We start from the raw sequence: 26,087 nt of genomic DNA on the forward strand, positions 1-26,087 counted from the left end.
GAAGGGGTGTGGTCCAATGACATCAACACCCTATATCAGGTGTGCATAATTATTAGGCAACTTCCTTTCCTTTGGCAAAATGGGTCAAAATAAGGACTTGACAGGCTCAAAAAAGTCAAAAATAGTGAGATATCTTGCAAATGGATGCAGCACTCTTAAAATTGCAAAGCTTCTGAAGCGTGATCATCGAACAATCAAGCGTTTCATTCAAAATAGTCAACAGGGTCGCAAGAAGCGTGTGGAAAAACCAAGGCGCAAAATAACTGCCCATGAACTGAGAAAAGTCAAGCGTGCAGCTGCCAAGATGCCACTTGCCACCAGTTTGGCCATATTTCAGGGCTGCAACGTCACTGGAGTGTCCAAAAGCACAAGGTGTGCAATACTCAGAGACATGGCCAAGGTAAGAAAGGCTGAAAGACGACCACCACTGAACAAGGCACACAAGCTGAAACGTCAAGACTGAGCCAAGAAATATCTCAAGACTGATTTTTCTAAGGTTTTATGGACTAATGAAATGAGAGTGAGTCTTGATGGGCCAGATGGATGGGCCCGTGGCTGGATTGGTAAAGGGCAGAGAGCTCCAGTCCAACTCAGATGCCAGCAAGGTGGAGGTGGAGTACTGGTTTGGGCTGGTATCATCAAAGATGAGCTTGTGGGGCCTTTTCGGGTTGAGGATGGAGTCAAGCTCAACTCCCAGTCCTACTACCAGTTTCTGGAAGACACCTTCTTCAAGCAGTGGTACAGGAAGAAGTCTGCATCCTTCAAGAAAAACATGATTTTCATGCAGGACAATGCTCCATCACACGCGTCCAAGTACTCCACAGCGTGGCTGGCAAGAAAGGGTATAAAAGAAGAAAAACTAATGACATGGCCTCCTTGTTCACCTGATCTGAACCCCATTGAGAACCTGTGGTCCATCATAAAATGTGAGATTTACAAGGAGGGAAAACAGTACACCTCTCTGAACAGTGTCTGGGAGGCTGTGGTTGCTGCTGCACGCAATGTTGATGGTGAACAGATCAAAACATTGACAGAATCCATGGATGGCAGGCTTTTGGGTGTCCTTGCAAAGAAAGGTGGCTATATTGGTCACTGATTTGTTTGTTTTGTTTTTGAATGTCAGAAATGTATATTTATGACTGTTGAGATTTTATATTGGTTTCACTGGTAAAAATAAATAATTGAAATGGGTATATATTTGTTTTTTGTTAAGTTGCCTAATAATTATGCACAGTAATAGTCACCTGCACACACAGATATCCCCCTAAAATAGCTAAAACTAAAAAAAACTAAAAACTACTTTAAAAAATATTCAGCTATGATATTATTGCGTTTTTTTGGGTTAATTGAGAACATGGTTGTTGTTCAATAATAAAATTATTCCTCAAAAATACCACTTGCCTAATAATTCTGCACTCCCTGTAATAGTAATAATAATAATCATCCATTAGAACTGTTCTTGTCAATCATGAGACCACACTCTTTGCTCTGCAGCCCCTTAAAGGATACCTTAGTCCTAAATAAAACACACAAATTACACCCTGTGTGTACTGGGAGGTGCGCATAGGCTTACCACACCTCCCATAGCCCAGCCTCTGCCTCCGTTCACCCTCTATTGCTGCTATTGTCCAGGTCCTGGTCAGCGTGTCGGGACTCTTTGACCCAGATATACTACATTGCACATGCTCAGTATGTTCACTTGGGGGGCTTGGGATCGCGCTCACTGGGGACCAAGTGTGCTGTACATACACATGCCCACACAATGATGTATTTGGCGCGCTCACGAGCCGCCCAAGAGAACATACTGCACATGTACGGGTTAGTATGTGGGGGACAAATGATGCTGACTGCTCCAACCTGGACCTGAACAATGGCAGTAATAGCAGGTGAACAGAGGGAATGTAGGCAGATGCCAGGGCACTGGAGGTGTGGTAAGCCTATGCGCATGTATGTACACACACACACACACACACACTGTACACACACACACACACACACACACACACAGTCTTTTTAGGATTTTAATAAGGACTAAGGTATCCTATAAACACTTGCTGGTATTGAGGCAGTATATCTACATCCCACAGGAGGACTGTTCCCATTTCAGGGGCATAGATAAACATACCTCGCCACATTGCCGATGAGCGCGCTCCCCGTTGTCTCCCTGGCGCACTCCCATGCTCGTTCTTGTCCCGCTGGTTAGTAGGGAGATCAATGAATGGGAACTGCGTTCCTATTCATTAATCTCACTCCCTGTGTCAATGATTGCCGGCATCAGTGAGATGCCCACGGTCATTGTAACAAAAAGCAATAACACATGCAGGCATTACTTTCTGTTCGCATAGGAAATAAAAGTGGCCAAATAGTAAAATTACACCTACATGCATTTTATTTAATAAAACACCTACATATACCATTAAAATGAACCCCTTACCTCCCCCACATTCCCATAGTTACACAAATAAATGATTTGCATATTAATAAAAGCAAAGACAAATAAAAAAATGCATAAATAGTTACCTTAGGAACTAAACTTTTTTTTTAATATTCATGTCTTGAGGGTATATCACTGTTATTTTTGCATACATGTGCTTGTAATAAGTGATGGACGCAAAACAGAAAAAAAACACCTTTATTTCCAAATAAAATTTTTCTGCCTTACAGTGTACTAGGGAAATATTTTGCAATAACCAGGACAAATGGGCAAATAAAATGTGTGGGTTTTATTCATAGTACAACGTTTTATTTTTAAACTATAATGGGCGACAACTAAGAAATAATTATTTTTTAACAATTTATTATTATTATTCCTGTTAATATGCATTTAGAATAGAATAAAATAATTCTTAGCAAAATGTATCACCCAAAGAAAGTGTAATTAGTGGCAAAAAAAAACAAGATATAGATAATTTCATTGGTGAATGAAAGGGAGGAGCTCCGACAGGTGAACATTGCTCTGGTACATAAAGGGAAAAAACCCTCAGTGCTGAACTGGTTAAGCCTGGTGTCAGACACACTCCTTTGCCTTTCAGGCAGCGACAAATTTGTGGAATAGCCAAAAAGGCATGGGCCCTCGCATGAAAAATATGGGAAGCAATAAAAAATGGGAGCTGAAGCCCAAGAGAGCTGTACATAAAAGAAATGGGCTTCAGGACATGGATGATACACATGGAAGGGGGAGTTGCACATGAAATGCTAAGGGGCTGCTGCACATGGAAGGGGTGCCCCAACATACTTGGCTTAGTTGTGGAAAAAGTATAAATCTAACAGTGCTTGTACTGCTGAGCATCATCATGCAGATTCTCTTTTATAGTGATTTTATAGCATCGGGAATAACTATTGAGCCCAACCTTCTGACATGCTTCATATCAGTGTAATTGCGATATAGCCCCTGGGGGTTAACAAACAAACAAACACAGAACACTTATATCGCGCTTTTCTCCTGGCAGACTCAAAGCGCCAGAGCTGCAGCCACTAGGACCCGCTCTAAAGGCAGTAGCCATGTTAGGGAGACTTGCCCAAGGTCTCCTACTGAATAGGTGCTGGCTTACTGAACAGGCAGAGCCAAGATTCGAACCCTGGTTTCCCGTGTCAGAGGCAGAACCCTTAACCATTACACCATTCAGCCACTTAAAGGCTAAGGGCTTGATTCACAAATCCGTGATAACTCTTATCATGGTCGCTAGTGTTTTTGCTCGCGCTATACGGTGCGTAATGTTTTTTATGCGCAAACGTAAATTAGCGCACACAATCGCAAATTTTTGCACAAAAACGGACGCGATTTTGTGCGCAAAAACGCGTTTGCACGCAAAAAAGTTACACGCATTATAGCGCTAGCGCGACCGTGATAAGGGTTATCATGGCTTAGTGAATCAAGCCCTAAGGATGAGTGAGTGCGAATATTAACCTTCTCACTTAGGGTTCGTTCACACTAGAGACGCTTTTTGGAATTTTTGAGCCCCTAAAAGAGCTTACACTATGCTTTGCAATGCGATAGTTCTCATTGGGGCGTTCCGTTTGCTTGCCGCTGACAAAAGCCCTGCATGGACCATTTTCAGGGTGATTTGCCCTGAATGGAAGGTATAGGGAAATCGCAAAGCGCTTGAAAAAGCGCTTTGTATAGCGAATTCCCAGCGCTTTCATGAATAAATACATTGGGCTTGATTCAAAAAGCCGTGATAACTCTTATCACGGTCGCGCTAGCGTTTTGTGTGCACTATAACGCGCATAATGTTTTTGCACGCAAATGCAAATTTGCGCACAAAATCACGACTTTTTTCACGAGAAAATTAGCAATTTTGTGCGAAAATGGCTGCGATTTCATGCAAAAAACATTACGTGCGCTATAACGCTAGCGCGACCGTGATAAGAGTTATTGCGGCTTTGTGAATCAAGCCCATTGTATTTATTCATTTCTGGGGCAAAGTCATCACTTCCTGACTGATGTCAGGAAGTGATTTAAATATTTACTTTGCTAAAGCGCTTACAAAAGTGCTTATAACAAGCAGAGCGATTAGGAGAAAAATAAACGCACGCTCAGCGCGGGCAATAGCACAACGCAATGTGAACAAGGCCTAACTGAACTTTTCCACAAGGAAGGAAGGAAGGCCCAGTGATTAACCATGAGGTCGCTTTCTCACAAAATGTCCGAGGGCAAAGCGTAGGGGGCATTACTACACCATTTTGTTGGGAATTGCAGAATGGGAATCTACTCTGAATCATTTGCTTTCAGGATGCACAGCAGTCCCCAGCACAACAGATATAAATGAGGGTGGAGGTTTTTTTTTTTCACTCCATCTTGCAATTTTAGGCCCATATGCAATTCATTTTTTCAAATGAGTTTTTTCCTAGGAGATAATTTTTCATCTTTAATTTTAAATAATTTTCCAGCACTTTTCAACTTAAAAAGTACCAAAACTGAGGTGAAAAGGTTCTAACAAAATTATTTTGAGCATTTTCTTGCTGTCTGGTGGCTTAAAAGGCATTTTATTGACAAGTTTAAAAATATCACCCAGGAGAAAACTCAGGAGAAAAAGTGAATTGCATATGGGCCTTAAGCTATGTACACACATGCGACAACGATCGTTCGTTATCAACGACGAACAAACTTTTAATTGATGAAAGAACGACCTAAGTAAAGTTAGTTTTAAAAGGTGTGTAACGATCTGATCGTTAGAACGAACGTTACATCACGTAAAAGTAACTATTGCGCCTGCGCATAAAAATGAAAAGTTCCATGGAGAAATAGTGAAATGCGCATGTCAAGCCTAGTACGAACGACCGTTTTCCAACGATGTACTACTTTTGCAAACGATCATCGTTGGGAAAAATCCGCCAAGCTAGATCATTCGTTTCGAACGATCTAGCTCGTCCGTCGTAAGACTTCATGGTCGTTGCTTTTTTTCAAACGATCGTCATTTGAAAGGATCGGGGAACGATCGTTTCAAACGACTATAGTCGCATGTGTGTACGCACCTTCAGTTCAGAAGCAAAAAGACAGGGGCCCATATGCAATTCACTTTTTCTCCTGAGTTTTCTTATAGGTGATATCTTCACACTTTGTCATAAAATTCCTTTTAAACCACCAGAAAGCAAGAAAATACTTAAAGGGACTCCGAGCAGCGCAAAAACTATGGAAAGATGCATATCATTTTAAAGCTCTCTTTCTCCTCTTTCCAATGATATATACACCGCCACCCTACGCCTTTTAGTTTTCGCTATTTTCGCGGTTAAAATTGCAGCGGCGTAGGGCGACGATTTAGGGGTCGTCAGAAAGAGGAGAAAGAGAGCTTTAAAATGATATCCATATTTCCATAGTTACATTGTATTATACAGGGCGACTTTTTCTCAAAGTCAGCAGCTCCATTCAGCAGAATTTAGGAAAAAGTCGCCCTGTGTAATACAATGTAACTATGGAAAGATGGATATCATTTTAAAGCTTTCTTTCTCCTCTTTCTGACGACCCTTAAATCGTCGCCCTACGCCTTTTAGTTTTCTCGATTTTTGCGATCGAAATCGCGGCCGTGGCAATTTCAATCGCAAAAATAGCGAAAACTAAAAGGCATAGGCTGTTGGTTTATATATCATTGGAAAGAGGAGAAAGAGAGCCTTAAAATGATATGCATCTTTCCATAGTTTCTGCACTGCTCGGAGTTCCTTTAAATGAATGTAGATAGTACTTTTTCTGTAACTTTTGGGTACTTTCTCAATTGTAAACAGCTGAAAAGTTATTTTAAAGAGAATGTGAAAATGATTTCAGGAGAAAAAGCTAATTGCATATGGGCCAGGGGGAGTGAACTGTATGCCTGCAGGGAGAGATAGCTGGTAGTTAGCAACTTGAATGCGATTGCACTAGGATTTATTGTGTGCAGAACTGTGCTTTATAGTATTTATTGTGTGCTGAAGTGAATATAGGTAGAACTGTGTGTATTGACACTACGTAAAACGTAGGTAGCTTGTTTGCTAGATAAAGAGTATTGCACCTAGTGAGCATGAATTTCACATAATTTTGCATCATAATTCACAATTACAATGCAAAACCGCTGTGCAAAATTTTGGTGAACATCTTAATTCATTTTGGGCTTGATTCACAAAAGAGGGCTAACTGCATTTTCACGCGAATTTTCTCATTGCGCGCGATCGCAAAACGATAAAGTTTTCGTGCGGTATCGACTTTGCGCGAAAACGACCGTGTTAAGACTTAGCACCGCTTTGTGAACCAGGCCCTTTGTATGTAAACCTAAACTGGAACTGGAATTTTGCTTCATTTTTGTGTCATTTTGTGCCGACTTAAGCAGTTAATAGCAAATCCTCCTACAAGCTGTTGTCACCAAAATTGCTGCATACCACATCTTCTCAAAAATTAGCATATTGTGATAAAGTTCATTATTTTCTGTAATGTACTGATAAACATTAGACTTTCATATATTTTAGATTCATTACACACAACTGAAGTAGTTCAAGCCTTTTATTGTTTTAATATTGATGATTTTGGCATACAGCTCATGAAAACCCAAAATTCCTATCTCAAAAAATTAGCATATTTCATCCGACCAATAAAAGAAAAGTGTTTTTAAAACAAAAAAAGTAAACCTTTAAATAATTATGTTCAGTTATGCACTCAATACTTGGTCGGGAATCCTTTTGCAGAAATGACTGCTTCAATGGGGCGTGGCATGGAGGCAATGAGCCTGTGGCACTGCTCAGGTGTTATGGAGGCCCAGGATGCTTCGATAGCGGCCTTAAGCTCATCCAGAGTGTTGGGTCTTGTATCTCTCAACTTTCTCTTCACAATATCCCACAGATTCTCTATGGGGTTCAGGTCAGGAGAGTTGGCAGGCCAATTGAGCACAGTAATACCATGGTCAGTAAACCATTTACCAGTGGTTTTGGCACTGTGAGCAGGTGCCAGGTCGTGCTGAAAAATGAAATCTTCATCTCCATAAAGCCTTCAGCAGATGGAAGCATGAACCCACTTTTGAACCAGAAACAGTGGCAGAGGCGCCTGACCTGGGCTACAGAGAAGCAGCACTGGACTGTTGCTCAGTGGTCCAAAGTACTTTTTTTTGGACGAAAGCAACTTTTACATGTCATTCGGAAATCAAGGTGCCAAAGTCTGGAGGAAGACTGGGGAGAGGGAAATGCCAAAATGCCTGAAGTCCAGTGTGAAGTACCCACAGTCAGTGATGGTCTGGGGTGCCATGTCAGCTGCTGGTGTTGGTCCACTGTGTTTTATCAAGGGCAGGGTCAATGCAGCTAGCTATCAGGAGATTTTGGAGCACTTCATGTTTCCATCTGCTGAAAAGCTTTATGGAGATGAAGATTTCATTTTTCAGCACGACGTGGCACCTGCTCTCAGTGCCAAAACCACTGGTAAATGGTTTACTGACCATGGTATTACTGTGCTCAATTGGCCTGCCAATTGAACTCCATAGAGAATCTGTGGGATATTGTGAAGAGAAAGTTGAGAGACGCAAGACCCAACACTCTGGATGAGCTTAAGGCCGCTATCGAAGCATCCTGGGCCTCCATAACACCTGTGCAGTACCACAGGCTGATTGCCTCCATGCCACGCCACATTGAAGAAGTCATTTCTGCAAAAGGATTCCCGACCAAGTATTGAGTACATAACTGAACATAATTATTTGAAGGTTTACTTTTTTTTTGTTTTAAAAACACTTTTCTTTTATTGGTCGGATGAAATATGCAAATTTTTTGAGATAGGAAATTTGGGTTTTCATGAGCTGTATGCCAAAATCATCAATATTAAAACAATAAAAGGCTTGCACTACTTCAGTTGTAGTGTAATGAATCTAAAATATATGAAAGTCTAATGTTTATCAGTACATTACAGAAAATAATGAACTTTATCACAATATGCTAATTTTTTAAGAAGATCCTGTATGTTAAAGGAAATAGTGGAAACAAGCTTTTTTTTTATTTAGAAAGATCTTATAGCTTTGAGATAATTTATTTTGAAAATGCAAAGGAAAAGTGTTTTTAAAACTGAAAATTTTCGGAGTTAAAAAAAACCAAACATTTCTTTTTTCTTGCATTGGCAAAATCATTTACCGCTATCTTAAAAGCTACAAGTTCCTTTTAAAAAAGTATTTTTTTTTAACTTACTCGACGCGTCCCCTTAGCACACATATTCGGTGACAACAAAAAGTACTGGGGCTTTGCTATTAACTGCGAAACTCGGCACAAAATTATGTGAAGTTTTGCGTCATTACGGGAAATTATAAATGGATTATGCAAAATGAATTGAATGTCCAAACTGTAATTACGTATGGTCATAATTATGAAAAATTACATACAACTTTGTGTAATTGTAATTAGCTGATTACGATCATCCCTAATTGCACCTACTGAGATTGAATATGGTCACCTATAGGATTAATTCCGTGCCGATTTACATTGGCATAACTGTGTATGCATACTAGTGACAGATGGGTCAAAATTGGCTTTCCAAGGACAGCCACTGTTTGAGAGAGATGTAAGCGAATGAAAGTAATGGTGCTCGATTTGGCTCAATCACGCAAAATTTTGCATACTTTTTTGCAATTACGCATTGCATAATTGCGATTTTGTTACGTACAGCATACTACTTTTGTGAATTGTAATTACGCCTGTAATTATGCATAAAAATATTCGCCTATGTTCGCTAGTGTACTGCACATGGGTGGCTATTTGTTACATAATCAATGCAAAAAAATGCGTTTGTATGCAAAAAAAAAATTGCATTCATTAGTCAGTATACTGCATATGTGCCTGTTATTTAAATATTCAATATTAAAAATGTATTTGTATGCAAAAAAAAATTGCGTTCATCAGCCAGTACACTGCACACGCAAGACTATTATTTAAATATTCAATGCTGAAAATCTGTTTGTGTGCGGAAAAACATTCCAACTTTACGCGAGAAGTACGCTAAGGTGCATAATTAAGGTTTGTTATGTTTGATTGCAACATTTTTTAACGTAATCTGCAAATTTTACATTACAATTATGATGCATAATTGTGAATTACAATATGTAATTATGCATAGGCGTAATTTCTGCCCACCACTAAAGGAAAGCTTTGGTAATGATTAACAATACCCAGAACACATATACATTTTGCATGAATTTTTGTGGATTTCAAGTTTGCATAGGAAAATTGGAAACATTTTATTTATTGTGAATATATTTTTTTGCCAAGATCAGTTATGGTTAGGGCAAATCTGAGAAAATTTGTTCATAAAAGGTCAGATAGTGTAATTAAAGCTGCTCAAATCCGATCCGGATGAAATCCAGATAGTAGCTACTCGGATTTCATCCGGTTAAACTCAAATCACCTGTGCGGGCTGGGCGGGGGGGTTAATCTTACCTCTCATGATGTCTTCTTCGTCCTTCCCTCGGCGCCTCCCACGATGCGCTCCAATCCGGCGTCATGTGACTAAAACACTTCCTCCTTCCGGGTTGAAGGAGGAAGTGTATAGTCACGTGACACCAGATTGGAGCGCATCGTGGGAGGTGCCGAGGGACGGATGAAGAAGACATCATGATAGGTAAGATTAAACCCCCCGCCCAGCCCGCACAGGTGATTTGAGTTTAACCGGATGAAATCCGAATAGCTACTATCTGGATTTCATCCGGATCGGATTTGAGCAGCTCTAAATGTAGTGGTTAAGGGCTCAGCCTCTGATACAGGAGACCTGGGTTTGAATCTTGGCTCTGCCTGTTCAGTAAGCTGCACCTATTCAGTAGGAGACCTTGGGCAAGTCTCCCTAACACTGCTACTGCCTATAGAGCGTGTCCTTGTGGCTGCAGCTCTGGCGCTTTGAGTCCGCCAGGAGAAAAGCGCAATATAAATGTACTGTGTTTGCATATATTCTTCAGAATTTCACATTTATTTTTTTTCTTCATGCTGAGGATGCTGAGTTACCAGCCAATTAGCTGAGTTACCAGCTATTACCAGCCAATGGGCTCACAATGTGCAGACACAGCAGGAAGTGCGAGATTATGAACATGGAAGAGCGCTCCTGCTGTGTTTCTATTGTGTGTGGCCATCCATCGCTCCTGCTCTGCTCTCGCTGCGGACATCCAACGGCTGCAGCTATGCTCTCCGCCCTCCGCATCCGATCTCTCAGCTGTCCGCTCCCCTTCGGCCCCGCCGATCAGCTGGTGAAACATATCGCTGCAGGCACTGCAAGCCTGCTCACTGTTCATCACCACTGCACTCTCCGATCCTCAGCAGGTCAGTCCACACACCCCTCACTGTGATTCTGGGTGGCCATTCATTGCTCCTGTTCTGCTCCCCCCAGGGCTTACAATTACGGTGGGAGGGCATGGTAATAATCACGGTGGTGGGCATGGTAATAATCACGGTGGTGGGCATAGTAATAATCACTGTAAAAGCTGCTGTTATACAGAACCCTGGGGTGTGCATAAAAGCCTCAGGAGCTGCTGCACTTCCTACCTTCAGCTTATATGAGGGTAAATCATTTTTTCATGTTTTTTTAGGTAAAAGTTGGGGGGGTCGGCTTATATGCGAGTATATATGGTAATTCCAAAGGGTTCACATACTTTTTAATATATATATATATATATATATATATATATATATATATATATATATATATATATATATATATATATATATATATATATATATATATATATATATTTTTTTTTATTTTTTTTTTTTCTTAGCAGGTTTGTGCCCGTAGGGCTGTACACTATTTACATATAGAAATAAATGATATGCATTATCTGCTTCCAGTGACTGGACAGGTCCTCCTCACTCCTCTCTTCAGTGTAGCCATGTTGTGTAGCCTATTAGCGTGCCTGTCACATGACATGCAGATACGGGAGCCACAAGGGGATAGGCTGCCAGCTGTGGGGCCCCACTGAACAGGAGGATTTGTCTCATGTAAAGTATGATGCCCTGCTGTTTACTTGGGGGTGGAGGGGGTGCTTTTAGAAACTTTAAAGGGAATTTCTCTCAGGTAGGATGGGGAGCAAGGTTTTAACTAGTTTTACACTCAGGTGTATAATGTTACAATAGGGGGTCAGCCCGGGCAGTTTAAGGGGACACGAACTTCATAATTCGCTCCAGCCTCAATAAAGGGCTACCCCAGAGTAAGTGTTGTTTTGACTATGCTTGTTGTGCGTCGAAGGGAATCATGGAAGTACATAACCTGCAGGCCTTGGTCAAAACACCTCTTATGCTGGGAGTCACAGATCGGAAAGAGGGTCCATCCAACCTCAAGTATCAAATCCAATCATGCAGAACCAATCTAGACTCAATCAGTCGGCAAACCAGGAAATTCTCCAAAAGTTTCACATTTGCAGCGGTTATATAGCACATACAAATAAGCACGACGTTTCGGGCATGGAGCCCTTTATCAAGTGCTAGATTGGTTCTGCATGATTGGAAGGGAATCATGGTACATGGTGCACTTCAAACATAACAACTGACAAATGGATTCTTAGGGTGTATAGGTCATCACAGGAGAAAGGATGGATCAGAGTTTTTCAGGGACCCTCATTATTTGTTCTTATAACGCTGTCCTTGTCTTTTCTTTCGATAATAATGCTGTAGTGTTTACATTCGTGGTATGTGGATCATCTCCACCTGCACTCTAGAATTAGGTTCCGGAGCTTTTCTGCTGAACAAACATTCAACTTTACAACAGATAACCTGTAAGAACTGATTCTTTAACTTGGTTGTAACATAAATCAAGGTAAGAGAATGAAGAGTTGGAAAAATATTATCAATAAAATATGGTATAGTTGCTTTCAAGTCAAAAGAAGCAGCTACAGCCACTGTGATATAGAAGGCAAAGGTCAGGAAAGAGACAACTGTGAATGTTATGGTCCTGTAAAAAGTGCCTGTATTGCTGGTCTCATTTGTACGAGTCTTCATTCTGTTCACGTGGGAGCTGAGGGAAATAACTAGAAGTATTGAAGATATGAAGAACACAAGCAGAGGAAAAAAATTCCAAACTGCATACAAAGTCGTTAAGAACTGATCAGTTTGCCTGTCGCATGAAGAGTCATCTTCTGTTGAATTCCCTGAACATGGAAGGAGAGGGACCATCAAAAAAGTCATGACCGGAAATCCAAAGGACAACAGCAGAAACACAATGATCAGAGAGGTGACCCTCTGGGATATAATGGTCTTCAGACGTAAGAAGAAGACACTGCGGAAGGTGGAGATCGTAAAGCAGAAGAAGAAGAAGAGCAGTACTGATAACCAGACGGTGGAAAAGACTGCGGTTACATAAATGAAAAAAAGCACAGAGGATGTTTCAAATGGGTCTTCAGAACATACCGTGAAAAATAAATCTATGATGGAAAGAATGTGTAAAATGATCCTGGATAGTCCAAGAGACGTAATAATTTGGTTAGCTGCTGTCATCGTCCTTTGCTTTAGCCAGTCAGTGACATTCACAGCCACAATAAATGTTCCTGTAAATAATCCAGCCAAAGATAGTAGGAAAAATGGAGCAACTAGAATTAAACTGTCTATTATATTTTGATAACACGTTTCTTCTGTATAATTGGCCATGTCTTTACTCCGAGGCAAGATCTGTTTGTGCAACAAATGATAAAAAATGTCCCTTATGTTGGGTGAAAAAAAATATATCATTATTTGAATGTATGACGTAAAAGGGGATGTATCGTCCGTGCCTGGGATGATCTTTATACAAATAAAGAAGACGAGAGCAGATTTGATTAAGCTCTACAACCAGGGATGTGGTTATTTAGAACCACATGGCCTTGCTGGAATAAATGATTATTTATAGCAAGCAACAAGATTAACCTCATCTGGATATAACCTACGCCTTAAAGGGAACCTAAACTGAGAGGGATATGGATGTTTTCTTTTAAACAATACCAGTTGCTTGGCAGTCCTGCTGATCTCTTTGGCTGTAGTGGTTGAATCACACACCTGAAACAAGCATGAAGCTAACTCAGTGCAGTTTCTAGGCTAAAATGCACCCAGGGCGAGTGTGTAAAAATTGCGCCCCCCAAGCAAGGTATGGGTGCCCGCAGTATAGGTTAGCCAGGTCTAGTTGCACTTAGTATAGCTCCCCCCAGTATAGGTAGCCAAGAATAGGTACCCCAGTATAGGTAGCCAGGCATAGGAGAGCCAGTATAGTTGCCCCCGCTATAGGTTAGCCAGGTAGGTGCCTCCAGTATAGGTAGCCAGTATAGTTGCCCCCAGTATAGGTTAGATAGGCAGGCGCCCCCGGTATAAGTTAGATAGGTAGGTGCCCCAGTAAAGGTTAGCTAGGTGGGTGCCTCTAATATAGGTAGCCAGAATAGTTGCCCCCAGCATAGGTTAGATGGGTAGGTGCCCCCCAGTATAGGTTAGATGGGTAGCTGCCCCCCAGTATAGGTTAGATTAGGTAGGTGCCCCCCAGCGCAGGTTAGATTAGGTAGCTGCCCCCCAGGATAGGTTAGATTAGGTAGGTGCCCCCCCCCAGGGTAGGTTAGAATAGGTAGGTGCCCCCCAGCATAGGTTAGATAGGTAGCTGTCCCCCATAATGGAGGGGGGAGCCGGAGCTACGGGGAGGGCAGCCCGACCTCTCCCTCCCTCTCCTGGGCCGCCCTCCGTGCTCCCCCCTCCGATGCAGAGCGCAGCAGCAGCCAGGGAGGGAGCGCTGTATACAACATACCTTCCTGCGTTCCAAGCGCTGCTCTCTCGCCGTCGGTCTCTTCCTCTCTGCCTATACGATGATACACACGCTGGTTCCTGTTTAGCCGGAACCAGCATGTGTATCATCGTATAGGAAGAGAGGAAGAGACCGGCGGCGAGAGAGCAGCGCTTTGGAACGCAGGAAGGTATATGTTGTATACAGCGCTCCCTCCCTGGCTGCTGCTGCGCTCTGCATCTGAGAGGGGGAGCACGGAGGGTGGCCCAGGAGAGGGAGGGAGAGGTCGGGCTGCCCTCCCCGCGGCTCTGACTCCCCCCTCCATTTCAGCGCCCACCTCCCAACAGCTCCCAACAGCACCCCGGGCGGCGGCACAGGCCGCACGGCCCTAGAAACGGGCCTACAGCTAATCCAGTCTGACTTCACTCAAAGCACCTGATCTGCATGCTTGTTGAGGGTCTGTGGCTAAAAGTATTAGAGACACAGGATCAGCAGGAAAGCCAGGCAACTGACATTTTAAAAGGAAAAATCCATATCCTTCTCAGTTTAGGTTCCCTTTAACTCTGCCTGGATGTAGATTTTTTTTAATAGCCCAGCCTTGTGTGCTCGCTGCAACAACATGTGCATAATAGGCTGGCAAGTGGCAACGTCCTGATGACGAGTTGTCAGAAAATCTCATATTAACTACTTGAGGACTATAGTGATTAACACCTCTAAAGACCTGGCCTTTTATAATGAAAATGGCCACTGCAGCTTTAAGGCCAAGCTGCAGGGCCGCACAAAACAGCACACAAGTGACACCCCCCGTTTCCCCCCCACCAACAGAGCTCTCTCTTGGTGAGGTCTTATCACCCCCAGGTATGTTTGTTTATTTGTTTACAAACAAACATTTTCTGTGTCATTTTTTTAATACATTTTTGTTTTTTTCCCCTCTGCGCATTACTCTCCCACCCTCCCCCTGTCTGCCTATCACAGCAATCGGCTGTGATAGGCTTCAGCCTATCGCAGCGGATCGCTTCTGAGTCCCCCAGGGGGAAAGCCGTTTCACACGGCTGTCCCCAGTGCAGCGCTGCTACTGATCGCAGCACTGCACTATGTAAATAGACGGCGATTTCACCGTCTAACAGTCTCCTGAGCGGCAATAGCCCCTCGGAGACTGAACTCGGGGCGGAACTCTGCCCCTCAAGCAGGAGATGCGCATGCAGCCTGCGCGCAATCTCCTGCAAATCCCAGCCCCAGGACTTTACGCCCATCGGCGTGACGCGGTCGGGAAATGGTTAATGCAGAGGAATTATGATCTCCATCTTGCTTCAGGTTGATTATCTATGTTCTAAAATGTTTTGCAAATTATTTGAGAGAATTTCAAGATTTTATGATTATAAGCAGAGCTATTCTTTAACCAGAGTTAGACTGCTGGGTAGAGTAATCCTTAAGGCCAATCTACACTATATAATTTTACATGCGATCAATCGAATTTCGATTGGGTCGAATTCGAATGATCGATTAAATCTGACATGTCTGATCGAGATTCGATTCGGTCAGCAGCACGGTCGAATATCAATGCAAAACAATGCCAAATCTATCACTCTTCCGATCAAATCGAATCCCAAACGGACATATCAGATTTAATAGATCAATCAAATTCAATACAATTGAAATTCGATCAATCGCATGTAGAATTGTATTGTGTGGATTGGGCCTGAGTGTCATTTTCTGCATCAGCAGAAAGTCTGTTACCTGTACAAGGTTATGTTTATATTAAGATAGCGCTGGGGAAATGTTTTGACTTTACTCAGTTCTTGCTGCAATGCCTGCTTAACCACTTCAGTACCAGCAGCCTCTACGCCTCGGACCAGAGCCTGCTGGTACAGTAAAATGCCGCAAAAATCCACTGCTCCCGCCATTCTGTCCCCACCGCAGGCTGCTCTCTCTGCCGTCTCTATGATGGCAGAGCGATGTGCGCCGGTCAGGAGCCGCTTTCATTGGCTCCTGAACCTGTCAATCAATGTAAGCCAATCGGATTGGCTTTCAGAGCAAGCAAATTGTGGCGGGGTTAAAGCAGCGAGATCGGCGGAAATGGTGTGACGCGCAGTTAATGGGACGTTGAACCTATCTCCAGTCAGGGCCACAGCGCCACCTGCTGGGTGTAGATTCAACCTACGTCGGTCCGGAACCAGTTAACCAGTTCACCCCCAAGGGTTTTTATCCTAACGGACCAGAGCAATTTTCAGTTGTCAGCGCTCCTCCCTTTTATTCCCTAATAACTTTATTACTACTTATCACAAGAAAATGATCTATACCTCGTTTTTTTCGCCACCAATTAGGCTTTCTGTGGATAGTACATTTTGCTAAGAATTTTTTTATTCTAAATGCATTTTAATGAGAAAAACAGAAAAAAAAAGAAAAAAAATCATTATTTCTCAGTGTTCAGCCTTTATAGTTTTAAAATTAAACATTCTCCTGTGGATAAAACAAACACGTTTTATTTGCCCAGTGGTCCCGATAATTAAACCGTTTAGATTATGTCCCTACCACAATGTATGGCGACAGTATATTATTTTGAAATATAAGTGGTTATTTTTCTGTTTGTTCTGGCCATAATTACAAGCCCCTATGTAATAAATTAAAATTAATTTTCCCCCATAAAATATAGAATAAAAAAAGCTGAGTCCCTAAGGCAACTATTTATTTTATTTTTTTAAGCTGATTTTTTTTTTTTACAAGTGTTTTTTTTGGGGGGGAGGGTTGGAAGTGTAATTTTATTAATGATGTGTATATACTTAAAAATGTATGTATTTTGTAAGTGTAATATACTTTTTGGCCACAAGATGGCGCTGGTGAACACTCATAGGACGTGTTCACTTTTTTTTTTTTTTTTTACACACTTTATTAAACTGTTACATTTCCTGTTTATGTGAATGGACGTAGCCGCTGTTCGCGGTCACGTCCATTCACTCCAGGCACTGCGATTGGGTAGAGGACTGTTCAGTCCTCTTCCCCAATCGCCCAGCACGGGATCCCGACGGTAATGGCGGCGGTAGCGGCGGACACACGGCGGTAGCAGCGGCGGGAATGCGCGACGTATTAAAACGTCATGTTGCTGTTAATAGCGGTAAGCATGACGTTTTAATACGTTAGGATGTCGGTAAATGGTTAAGCAAGGCTGGCCCATCAGAGACTTGCACCACAGAAGTTAAGCCTGCTGTACGCTGATATATTAATCATGTATAGTGATCATAAAGTTATTAAAGGACAACTGTAGCAAGAGGTATGTGGAGGCTGCCATATTTATTTCCTTTTAAACAATACCAGTTGCCTGCCAGCCCTGCTGATCTATTTGGCTGCAGTAGTGACTGAATAACACCAGAAACAAGCATGCAGATAATCTTGTCAGATCTGACAATGTTAGAAACACCGGATCTGCTGCATGCTTGTTCGGGGTCTATGGCTAAAAGTATTAGAGGCAGAGGATCAGCAGGATAGCCAGGCAACTGGTTTTGCTTAAAAGGAAATAAATATGGCAGCCTCCACATACCTCTCACTACAGTTGTTCTTTAAAGAGAACCTGTACTGAGTAAAAAATATTTAAAATAAACACATGAGGTACTGTAACTTCAAATGAACATTACATAGTTACCTTGCCATCAGTTCCTCTCAGAAGCTCACCATTTTCTTATGACAATAATTCCTTCCAGTTCTGACAACATTTTGTCAGATCTGAAATATATCAGTTGTCGTCAGTAAGATATCAGTTGCTGTCAGTTATAGCTGAGAGGAAAACTAATGTGCCAGGTAATGTCTATGGTTTCCTATGGCTCAAGTGGGAAATGTTACAGTTTGTGTGCTGACCGGAAAGCTGTTATGGGTAATGGCCATTTTCAAAATGGAGGACGGAAAATTCCCTTGATCACAGTGAACAAACAGGACGCGGGACAGGAGAAAGACACTGAGGAGTAGACAACATGGAAGGTAAGTATGACTTGTGTATGCTTATTTTGACTTTTAATTTTCAGTTCAGGTTTTCTTTAATGATCAATAATAGACCTATATATTAATGTAAATGAATTTGCCATGTGATCAAAATATTACAACTTGTAATCACAGGGGCGTTCAGAAATCCGCATATAGCTTGGCGTACATAAGATCTAGAAAGAGGTCATAAGAACACCACTTGGGTCATAAGATCTAATTAAAATGTTATTGATGTAATTTTGATTAAAAAAGGCGTAGATTGCTCACGTCAATTAGCCAAGTAGCTTCATATAAGTATGCACCTGCTCAGATAAGATAACCCGATAGTTTCAAATGTCACAAAATGTCAGCATGTACCAATTAAAAATAAGTTTGAATTTTTTGTATCACCATAAAATCCCTAACAGACGCCATCTTAGAAAACTTTACAAAAAAAAAAGCCCTGGCAGACTTGTATGTTTTATCATTGAGCCTGAAACTCTGCTGAGATCGACTGAGGACTAGAGACGCTACCTTCCACTGCGATTCTAGAACACAGAGAGGTAATATGCATTATATGCTTACCTGAAGAAAATGTATGCGTGCTCTATGGGGGCATTGGGAAGCCTCCCCGTGGCGCTCCTGGATAGTTAGTGCTAATGTGGCATGAACTAATTCCCGCAGGGCGACCGCTTTGCGGTATTCGTTTTTTGACCCTGCATAGTTTGGCGTGCGAAAGCAAATGCATATTTGCATGAGCATTGCCTCTTGAATAGCCAATTGAGCCAGATATGCAGAGCCAGACTTGCTAGGGTTAAAACTTGGTGTTAGAGCATGCATACATTTTCCTCAGGTAAGCATGTAATATGCATTATTCTTGGTGAATTTATTGACAATAGCTAATATACACATTAAAGACTTGTCATTTCAAACTTCAGCAGTTTTACGTTTTTAGATAACTTTTTAATGTTATTTTTATATACTAATCAGTAACAAATTTAAATGCAATTGCAAGCTTAGGGACAACTACCTAGCTTTGTTTAATATAAATATATCTACTTATAGTTCTTTATATAAGAATAGAACTCTATATACCATTTTAAAAGGATAAAGCTATATTTGTATGCGCCATAAATTGTACAATCTTGAGATAATTACCCATGGAGGATAAAATCTATAGCAGAAGAGTTGCTATATTGATAAGGACTTGTTTTGCCAAAGGAACTTTAACAATGTAGATTGGATGATGGACAACAACTGGAGAGATGTATATCCTTGTATATATGCTTTTTCTATTTTTTTATATCAATGTAATTTTATAAAATTCAACTGATGAGTAGAGATGGCTCGAACCTCCGATCTTAGGTTCACGAACCTCGAACGCGAACTTCCAAAAAAGTTTGCGTTCGCGCAAACTTTGCTAGCTGCAATAGACTTCAATGGGCAGACGAACTTTCAAAACTTCAAACATTAATTCTGGCCACAAAAGTGGTGGAAAAGAGGTTTCAAGGGGTCTAACACCTGGAGGGGGGCATGGTGGAGTGGGATACACACCAAAAGTCTCAGGTACAAATCAGGATTTGACACACAGCAGCGTTTTAAGGGCAGAAATCACATTGCATGCTAAATTGGAGGCATAAAGTGCTTTAACCTCCTGGGCGATAATCCCGAGCTGAGGATTTCTCAGCCCCTGGTAGGCCGATTACCACACTGTTTGCTTTGTTACACGCAGCTAGCACTTTGCTAGCTGCGTGTACAAGCCGATCGCCGCCACTCCACGCCGATTCAGCACTACCCACCGCGTTAGAGGCCCCCTCCCAAAACTCCATGCACAGCCTAGCCAATCACCACCAGGCTGCGCTAAGGGGTAGATCGGGACTCCCCCAGATGCCATGACATCATCTATTGTCACCATGGCGACGGTGGAAGCCAAACAGGAAATCCCGTTCTGAACGGGATTTCCTGCTTGCTCTGATCACCGGAGTAAGGGGTGGGGGGATGCCGCTGTGCAGCTGCTATCATGTAGCTAGCGCTAGGCTAGCTACATAAAAAAAAAAAAAAAAGTGCTGCACCGCCTCCCTGGCGATTTTATTGTATCGCCAGGGAGGTTAAAACATCTTGCATGTGTATACATCAATCAGGTAGTGTAATTAGTGTACTGCTTCACGCTGACAGACCAAACTCACTGTGTAACGCACCGCAAACAGCTGTTTGTGTAGTGACGGCCGTGCTGGACTGGTGCACACCATGGCCAGAGTGCAGGCAATGGCAGTTTTTAATCCCATATGGTCGCCAGGCTGAGGTAGCTCAATGATAGAACAACAGTGACTGCTGAGGTAAAATCTGAATGGTCAAGCTGCATAAATGTGCATACAGAACTTGCACAATCCTGCATAAAAACTCTAAATCATTTGCATCTCATTGATCATCCCTAATTGCCACATCACTAAAGCCTGCCTTTCCTCACACCTTCTCATTTCCCTAAACCCACCTGAATGATAGCCCCTAGGGATGCTCGCTGGATTCCGCGGAATTTAGAATTCCGGACGGAATTGGGCCAGTTCCAGTTTCGCCGGTCGAAACGGAATTGCTATACCTCGAAGACGGAATTCCGCGGAATTTTTTTTTAATTCCGTGGAATTTTACGGAATTAACATTTCCTCACCTATTTTCCCACCTCCTCCCTTTCTCCCTACTCACTGGCTGGGAATTGAACCCAGGCTGGGCTGGGAATTGAACCCAGGTCTCAGTGTGTGGTAGGTATCTAACGTAACCACTATACCATCAACAACACTACATGCTGAAGCCAGCCTAGCATGTACCATTGTGATATACCCAAGAGAAAAATGAGTTCTCTCTCTCTCTCGCTCTCTAGGACTTTATGCCATTGAACTGAATTTTCAGCTTAAAACCATCAACTGATACCAGCAGAATTTCACAGGCATTTTCAGAATTCCGCCAGATTGAAACAGCGACCAAACAGAACGGAATGATCAATTTCCGCCTAAAAATTCAGGAAAATACAATTCCGTGGAAAGCGGTGACCATCCCTACTAGAGAGAGATATAAATCTACCTGGCTATCTGGGGTTCTCTTCGGACAACTGTTGAACACAAAAGGCAAGGCCATGCCTGGCTACAAATCCTTAAGCAAGCTAATTTTTCTCTTGGATTGATCATAATGGTACATGCTAGGCGGGCTTCAGCATGTAGTGTTGGTTGTATAGTGGTTAAGTCAGTTACCTACCACACACAGACCTTGTTTCAATTCCCAGCCCAGCCTGGGTTCAATTCCCAGCCACGGTGAGTTGGCTTTTGACATGCTACAAATCCTTAAGCACGTTACTTTTTCTCTTGGATTGATCATAATGGTACATGCTAGACTGGCTTCAGCATGTAGTGTTGTTGGTGGTATAGTGGTTAAGTCAGATACCTACCACACACAGACCTGGGTTCAATTCCCAGCCCAGCTTGGGTTCAATTCCCAGCCACGGTATGTAAGCTGGCTTTTGAAATACTACAATTCCCTGGAAGATAAGACCCTCCTCCCTCCGGGAGGAGGGAGAAAGGAGGAAGGGAGAAAGGGAAAGAAGAAAAGGACTAAGTGAACATTTAATAGGGACTATGGGCTACCATATAGGATAAACAAGGTTACTTTAGCGATTTTTTCAATTTTTCCGACAGAATCCGGAATTCCGTGGAATTTCATACAAATCCGGCAGAATTTTCATAGCGATGGAATTTAACACTGACTGAATCTGTGATTTCCGGCGGAACGGAATTTGCGATTTCATATCATCCCTAATGGCCCTTGATGAGATGAAAATGATTTTGCGTGGGACGAAATCTGCAGGGGAATCAGTATAGTCCGTTTAGACCTTGCATGCAGGTGCAATGTGCATAGGGAGGAGTGTGGATGGCTCCCCCATGTGGTGGCTGGCTGCACCTAGGGGGAAGATATCTGCACTCCCCCCTTCCATAGGCAAGTTCAGGGGGGATTACAGGTGCCCAGAATTCCCCTTCAGACCAGGGCCAGTGCAGTGTCTGGGGACAGGCACAAGTTGAGATACTAGAATATCTGCAGGCATCCTGCAGCTCACAGCATTGTCCCCCCTTCTACAGTTGACTTTGGATGGAGCAGCAGTGTGTCTACACAAGGTATGCAGTGGGTATATCTGTCCTGTGGCCAGCAGCGTAGTGTCCGACTTGAGAGACAATCAACGGCAGAGGTGTAGGCAGATCCTAAGCCCTTCAGCCCCTCAGCGTCAATACAGGTTTCGGCATACAACCCTGGGGCACGAGCACATTGTTTATCAAGGACATGTTGCCATTGCCAAGACGACAAGGCCAAGGCTTGAGCAGCACTCACTAAGACCATTGGAGGAGACAGTGGGCACTGGAGCTTTGTAGAGCGCAAAATTGTTTGTTCATGAGATTATATTAATGTTAATTTTGCAAATAAATGCTCAAAATTATTGATCTAGTATTACAAAAATAAATAAATAAATCACAAAACGGAAAAATGACACCTTTATTTCCAGATAAATTATTATCACCACACATTGTACTAGCGACAATTTAAATGGCGTAACAACCCTTATTCCCTTTAAAATGCATATTAAATAAATTCTTAGCAAAAAGTACCACCTAAAGAATACCTAATTTGTGGCAAATAAAACAAAATATAGATAATTTTGATGTGATAAGTAACAATAATGTTATTGGTGAATGAATGAATGAATAGGAGGAGCCTGGTGTGAAAATTGCTCTGGCGTTTTAGGGGGAAAAAAATCTGGTTAGAAAGTAATTAAGGGACTGCAGAGCAAAGAGAGTGGTCTCCCGAATGACACAAACAGTTAGAACAAATGTTCTACAACCATTCATGCAAAACTGCAGCAACACTGGGTTATTATTTTGTAACAGGATAATTTGAGTTAGCTGCGAGAAACTGCACAAGTTTCATGTTTTAATGGATGAGCTGTGAAGCCAACGGCAGGCGTGAGGTCCAGCTTGGCTCCGGGTGGTGGCTGGAAGGTGAAGTTCTGCAGCAATGTTGTAAAAAAGAGGAACAATTCCATCTTAGCCAAGTTCTCTCCGGCACAAATTCTCTTACCTTAGGAGAAAAAAAAAAAAGTAAAGTATAAAAGTAAATTTTGCAAATACAAAAAATGCCTATACAGTGTACAGTACTGCACTAGCTTGCAGACTGCCATCTTCCTAGATTGATATCACTGTAGCTCATTTTTGGACAGGTTTAGTCAGCAAACTGTGTTCACCGTTCCTTAATGTGGTCTGAAACTCAACATTTCTTCTTTGCTTTAAAAGATTCCTTACAGCCTTAAATCTACTAGCACAAGCAAAAATTGTAGCAGAACAGCATTCAAACCGTTAAACATAGCACTTTGCATTGCAGTGGAAAGCGCCTTTAGCTTATGATCTGCATCCAAAGAGGAGAGCACATCTTTTGTTTAAATGCCACCGTTGTTACATTATGTGTAACAACTGAAAACGAGCTCTCTCTGCTTCAAGCATGCACAGTTCAGAAGAGCTCACTAGAAAGTTTTAGGACTTGTTCACACTAAGGGCGCTTTTGGATTTTTTTTTTTAAGCACTGGCGATTTTCAAAATTGCCCTAAAAGCGCTTGTGCAATTATTCCCTATGAGAGAGTTCACATGAGCGGTTCAACTCCAATCCGCTCACTAAAGCGCTGCCTGTAGCATTATGGGGGTGATTTGCCTCAACGGAAGGTATAAGGAAATTGCAGAATGCTTGAAAAAGTGCTTTGTATAGTGATTTCCCAAGCGCTTTTAAGAATAAATACATTGTATTTATTCTTTTCTGGATCAAAGAGTTCACTTCCTGACTTGCGTCAGGAAGTGAAAAAAAAATGTATCTGCAAATGTGCTTAGAAAAGCGCTTTACAGAAAAAAAAAAAAAAATTGCACCGCACAGGTAAGCACCCGGGAGGCGCTAAAAATAATCACGTACAACATGCTGGTGTCAGCGATTGAGATTTTAGATGTGAACAAGGCCTTAATACATAATAAAAAGCAGCATGAATAAAATGCAATGGCAGCTTTCAGAAAGTGTTGGGCGAACACCTAGATGTTCGGGTTCGCGAACTTTCGCCGAACATCGCCGCGATGTTCGGGTGTTCGCGCCGAACTCCGAACATAATGGAAGTCAATGGGAACCCGAACTTTCGTGCTTTGTAAAGCTTCCTTACATGCTACATACCCCAAATTTGCAGGGTATGTGCACCTTGGGAGTGGGTACAAGAGGAAAAAAAATATTTGAAAAAGAGCTTATAGTTTTTGAGAAAATTGATTGTAAAGTTTCAAAGGAAAAACTGTCTTTTAAATGTGGAAAATGTCATGTTTCTTTGCACAGGTAACATGCTTTTTGTCGCCATGCAGTCATAAATGTAATACAGAGAAGAGGTTCCAGGAAAAGGGACCGGTAACACTAACCCAGCACAAGCAGCAGAACACGTGATGAAACAGGAGGAGGCGCAGGAGGAGAAGGCCACGCTTTTTGAGACACAACATCCCAGGCCTTGCATGAGGACAAATAGCGTGCGGATATAGCAATGCTTTTTGCCGCCATGCAGTCATAAATGTAATAAAGATGAGAGGTTCAATAAACAGGGACCGGAAACGCTAACCCAGCAGCAGCAGCAGCAGCACACGTGAGGGAACAGGAGGAGCCGCAGGGGGAGAAGGCCACGCTTTTTGAGACACAACATCCCAGGCCTTGCATGAGGACAAATAGCGTGCGGATATAGCAATGCTTTTTGCCGCCATGCAGTCATAAATGTAATAAAGATGAGAGGTTCAATAAACAGGGACCGGAAACGCTAACCCATCACAGATGGTCATTGTTCATGTTACTTGGTTGGGGTCCAGGAGTGTTGCGTAGTCGTTTCCAATCCAGGATTGATTCATTTCAATTTGAGTCAGGCGGTCTGCATTTTCTGTGGAGAGGCGGATACGCCGATCTGTGACGATGCCTCCGGCAGCACTGAAACAGCGTTCCGACATAACGCTGGCTGCCGGGCAAGCCAGCACCTCTATTGCGTACATTGCCAGTTCGTGCCAGGTGTCTAGCTTCGATACCCAATAGTTGAAGGGTGCAGATGGATTGTTCAACACAGCTACGCCATCTGACATGTAGTCCTTGACCATCTTCTCCAGGCGATCGGTGTTGGAGGTGGATCTGCACGCTTGCTGTTCTGTGGGCTGCTGCTGCATGGGTGTCAGAAAATTTTCCCACTCCAAGGACACTGCCGATACCATTCCCTTTTGGGCACTAGCTGCGGCTTTTGTTGTTTGCTGCCCTCCTGGTCATCCTGGGTTTGCGGAAGTCAGTCTGTCTGCGTACAACTGGCTAGAGGAGGGGGAGGATGTCAATCTCCTCTCTAAAGTCTCCACAAGGGCCTGCTGGTATTCTTCCATTTTGACCGGTCTGACTCTTTCTTCAAGCAGTTTTGGAACATTGTGTTTGTACCGTGGATCCAGAAGGGTATAAACCCAGTAATTGGTGTTGTCCAGAATGCGCACAATGCGTGGGTCGCGTTCAATGCAGTCTAGCATGAATTGAGCCATGTGTGCCAGAGTCCTGCCAGAATCCTCATCATCCTCTTGTGAGCGTTGTGATAGTTGTTGTGATGCATCATAGTGGTCACCTTCTTCCTGGTCTGCTTCTGCTGACCATTCGCGCTGAATTGTGGAAGTCCAACGTGCACCGCTCTGGCCCTCGTCAGTGGTGGCAGGAAATTCCTGCTCCAACTCCAGCTGTTCCTCCTCCTCTTCTTCGTCATAGCTGCTGGGGCCAGCGTTTCCTGAGTCGGATGGCCTGATGTTGGTACCATCACGCTGATCGTTTTCTCCCTCAGATTCCAACCAGTTGCATCATGACAGCTGTTTCCTTGATTTTCAACATTGACCTCTTCAGTAAACACAGCAGTGGTATGGTAATGCTGACTGAAGAGTTG

The 26,087-nt window shown here is 42.6% G+C and overlaps 2 protein-coding genes across 4 annotated transcripts in view; both read right to left on the reverse strand.

Annotated features, from left to right (window-relative positions):
• The window catches only part of LOC137570370 (cytochrome P450 2K6-like), a 126,588-nt gene that overhangs the window by 9,127 nt on the left and 91,374 nt on the right, over positions 1-26,087 (reverse strand). The window contains exon 10 of one of the 3 annotated variants that reach the window (XM_068279030.1): positions 23,021-23,206. The exons of the other annotated variants lie outside the window; for them this stretch is intronic. Coding sequence (XP_068135131.1) covers positions 23,028-23,206 — 179 coding nt within the window. The 3' untranslated portion in view covers positions 23,021-23,027. Of the gene's footprint in view, positions 1-23,020; positions 23,207-26,087 lie in introns of those variants that run through there. 3 annotated transcript variants of the gene reach the window in all.
• Positions 12,088-13,053, reverse strand: LOC137571054 (taste receptor type 2 member 50-like). The gene has a single exon (XM_068279740.1). The coding sequence runs from the start codon at positions 13,051-13,053 to the stop codon at positions 12,088-12,090; it is 966 nt and encodes a 321-aa protein (XP_068135841.1).

Source organism: Hyperolius riggenbachi, chromosome 4 (genome assembly GCF_040937935.1).
Source record: "Hyperolius riggenbachi isolate aHypRig1 chromosome 4, aHypRig1.pri, whole genome shotgun sequence".
NCBI classification, from domain to species: Eukaryota; Metazoa; Chordata; class Amphibia; order Anura; family Hyperoliidae; genus Hyperolius; species Hyperolius riggenbachi.

Excerpts from the sequence above, each read along its gene's own strand:
- LOC137571054 (XM_068279740.1), bottom strand. The coding sequence starts at position 13,053 with ATGGCCAATTATACAGAAGAAACGTGTTATCAAAATATAATAGACAGT.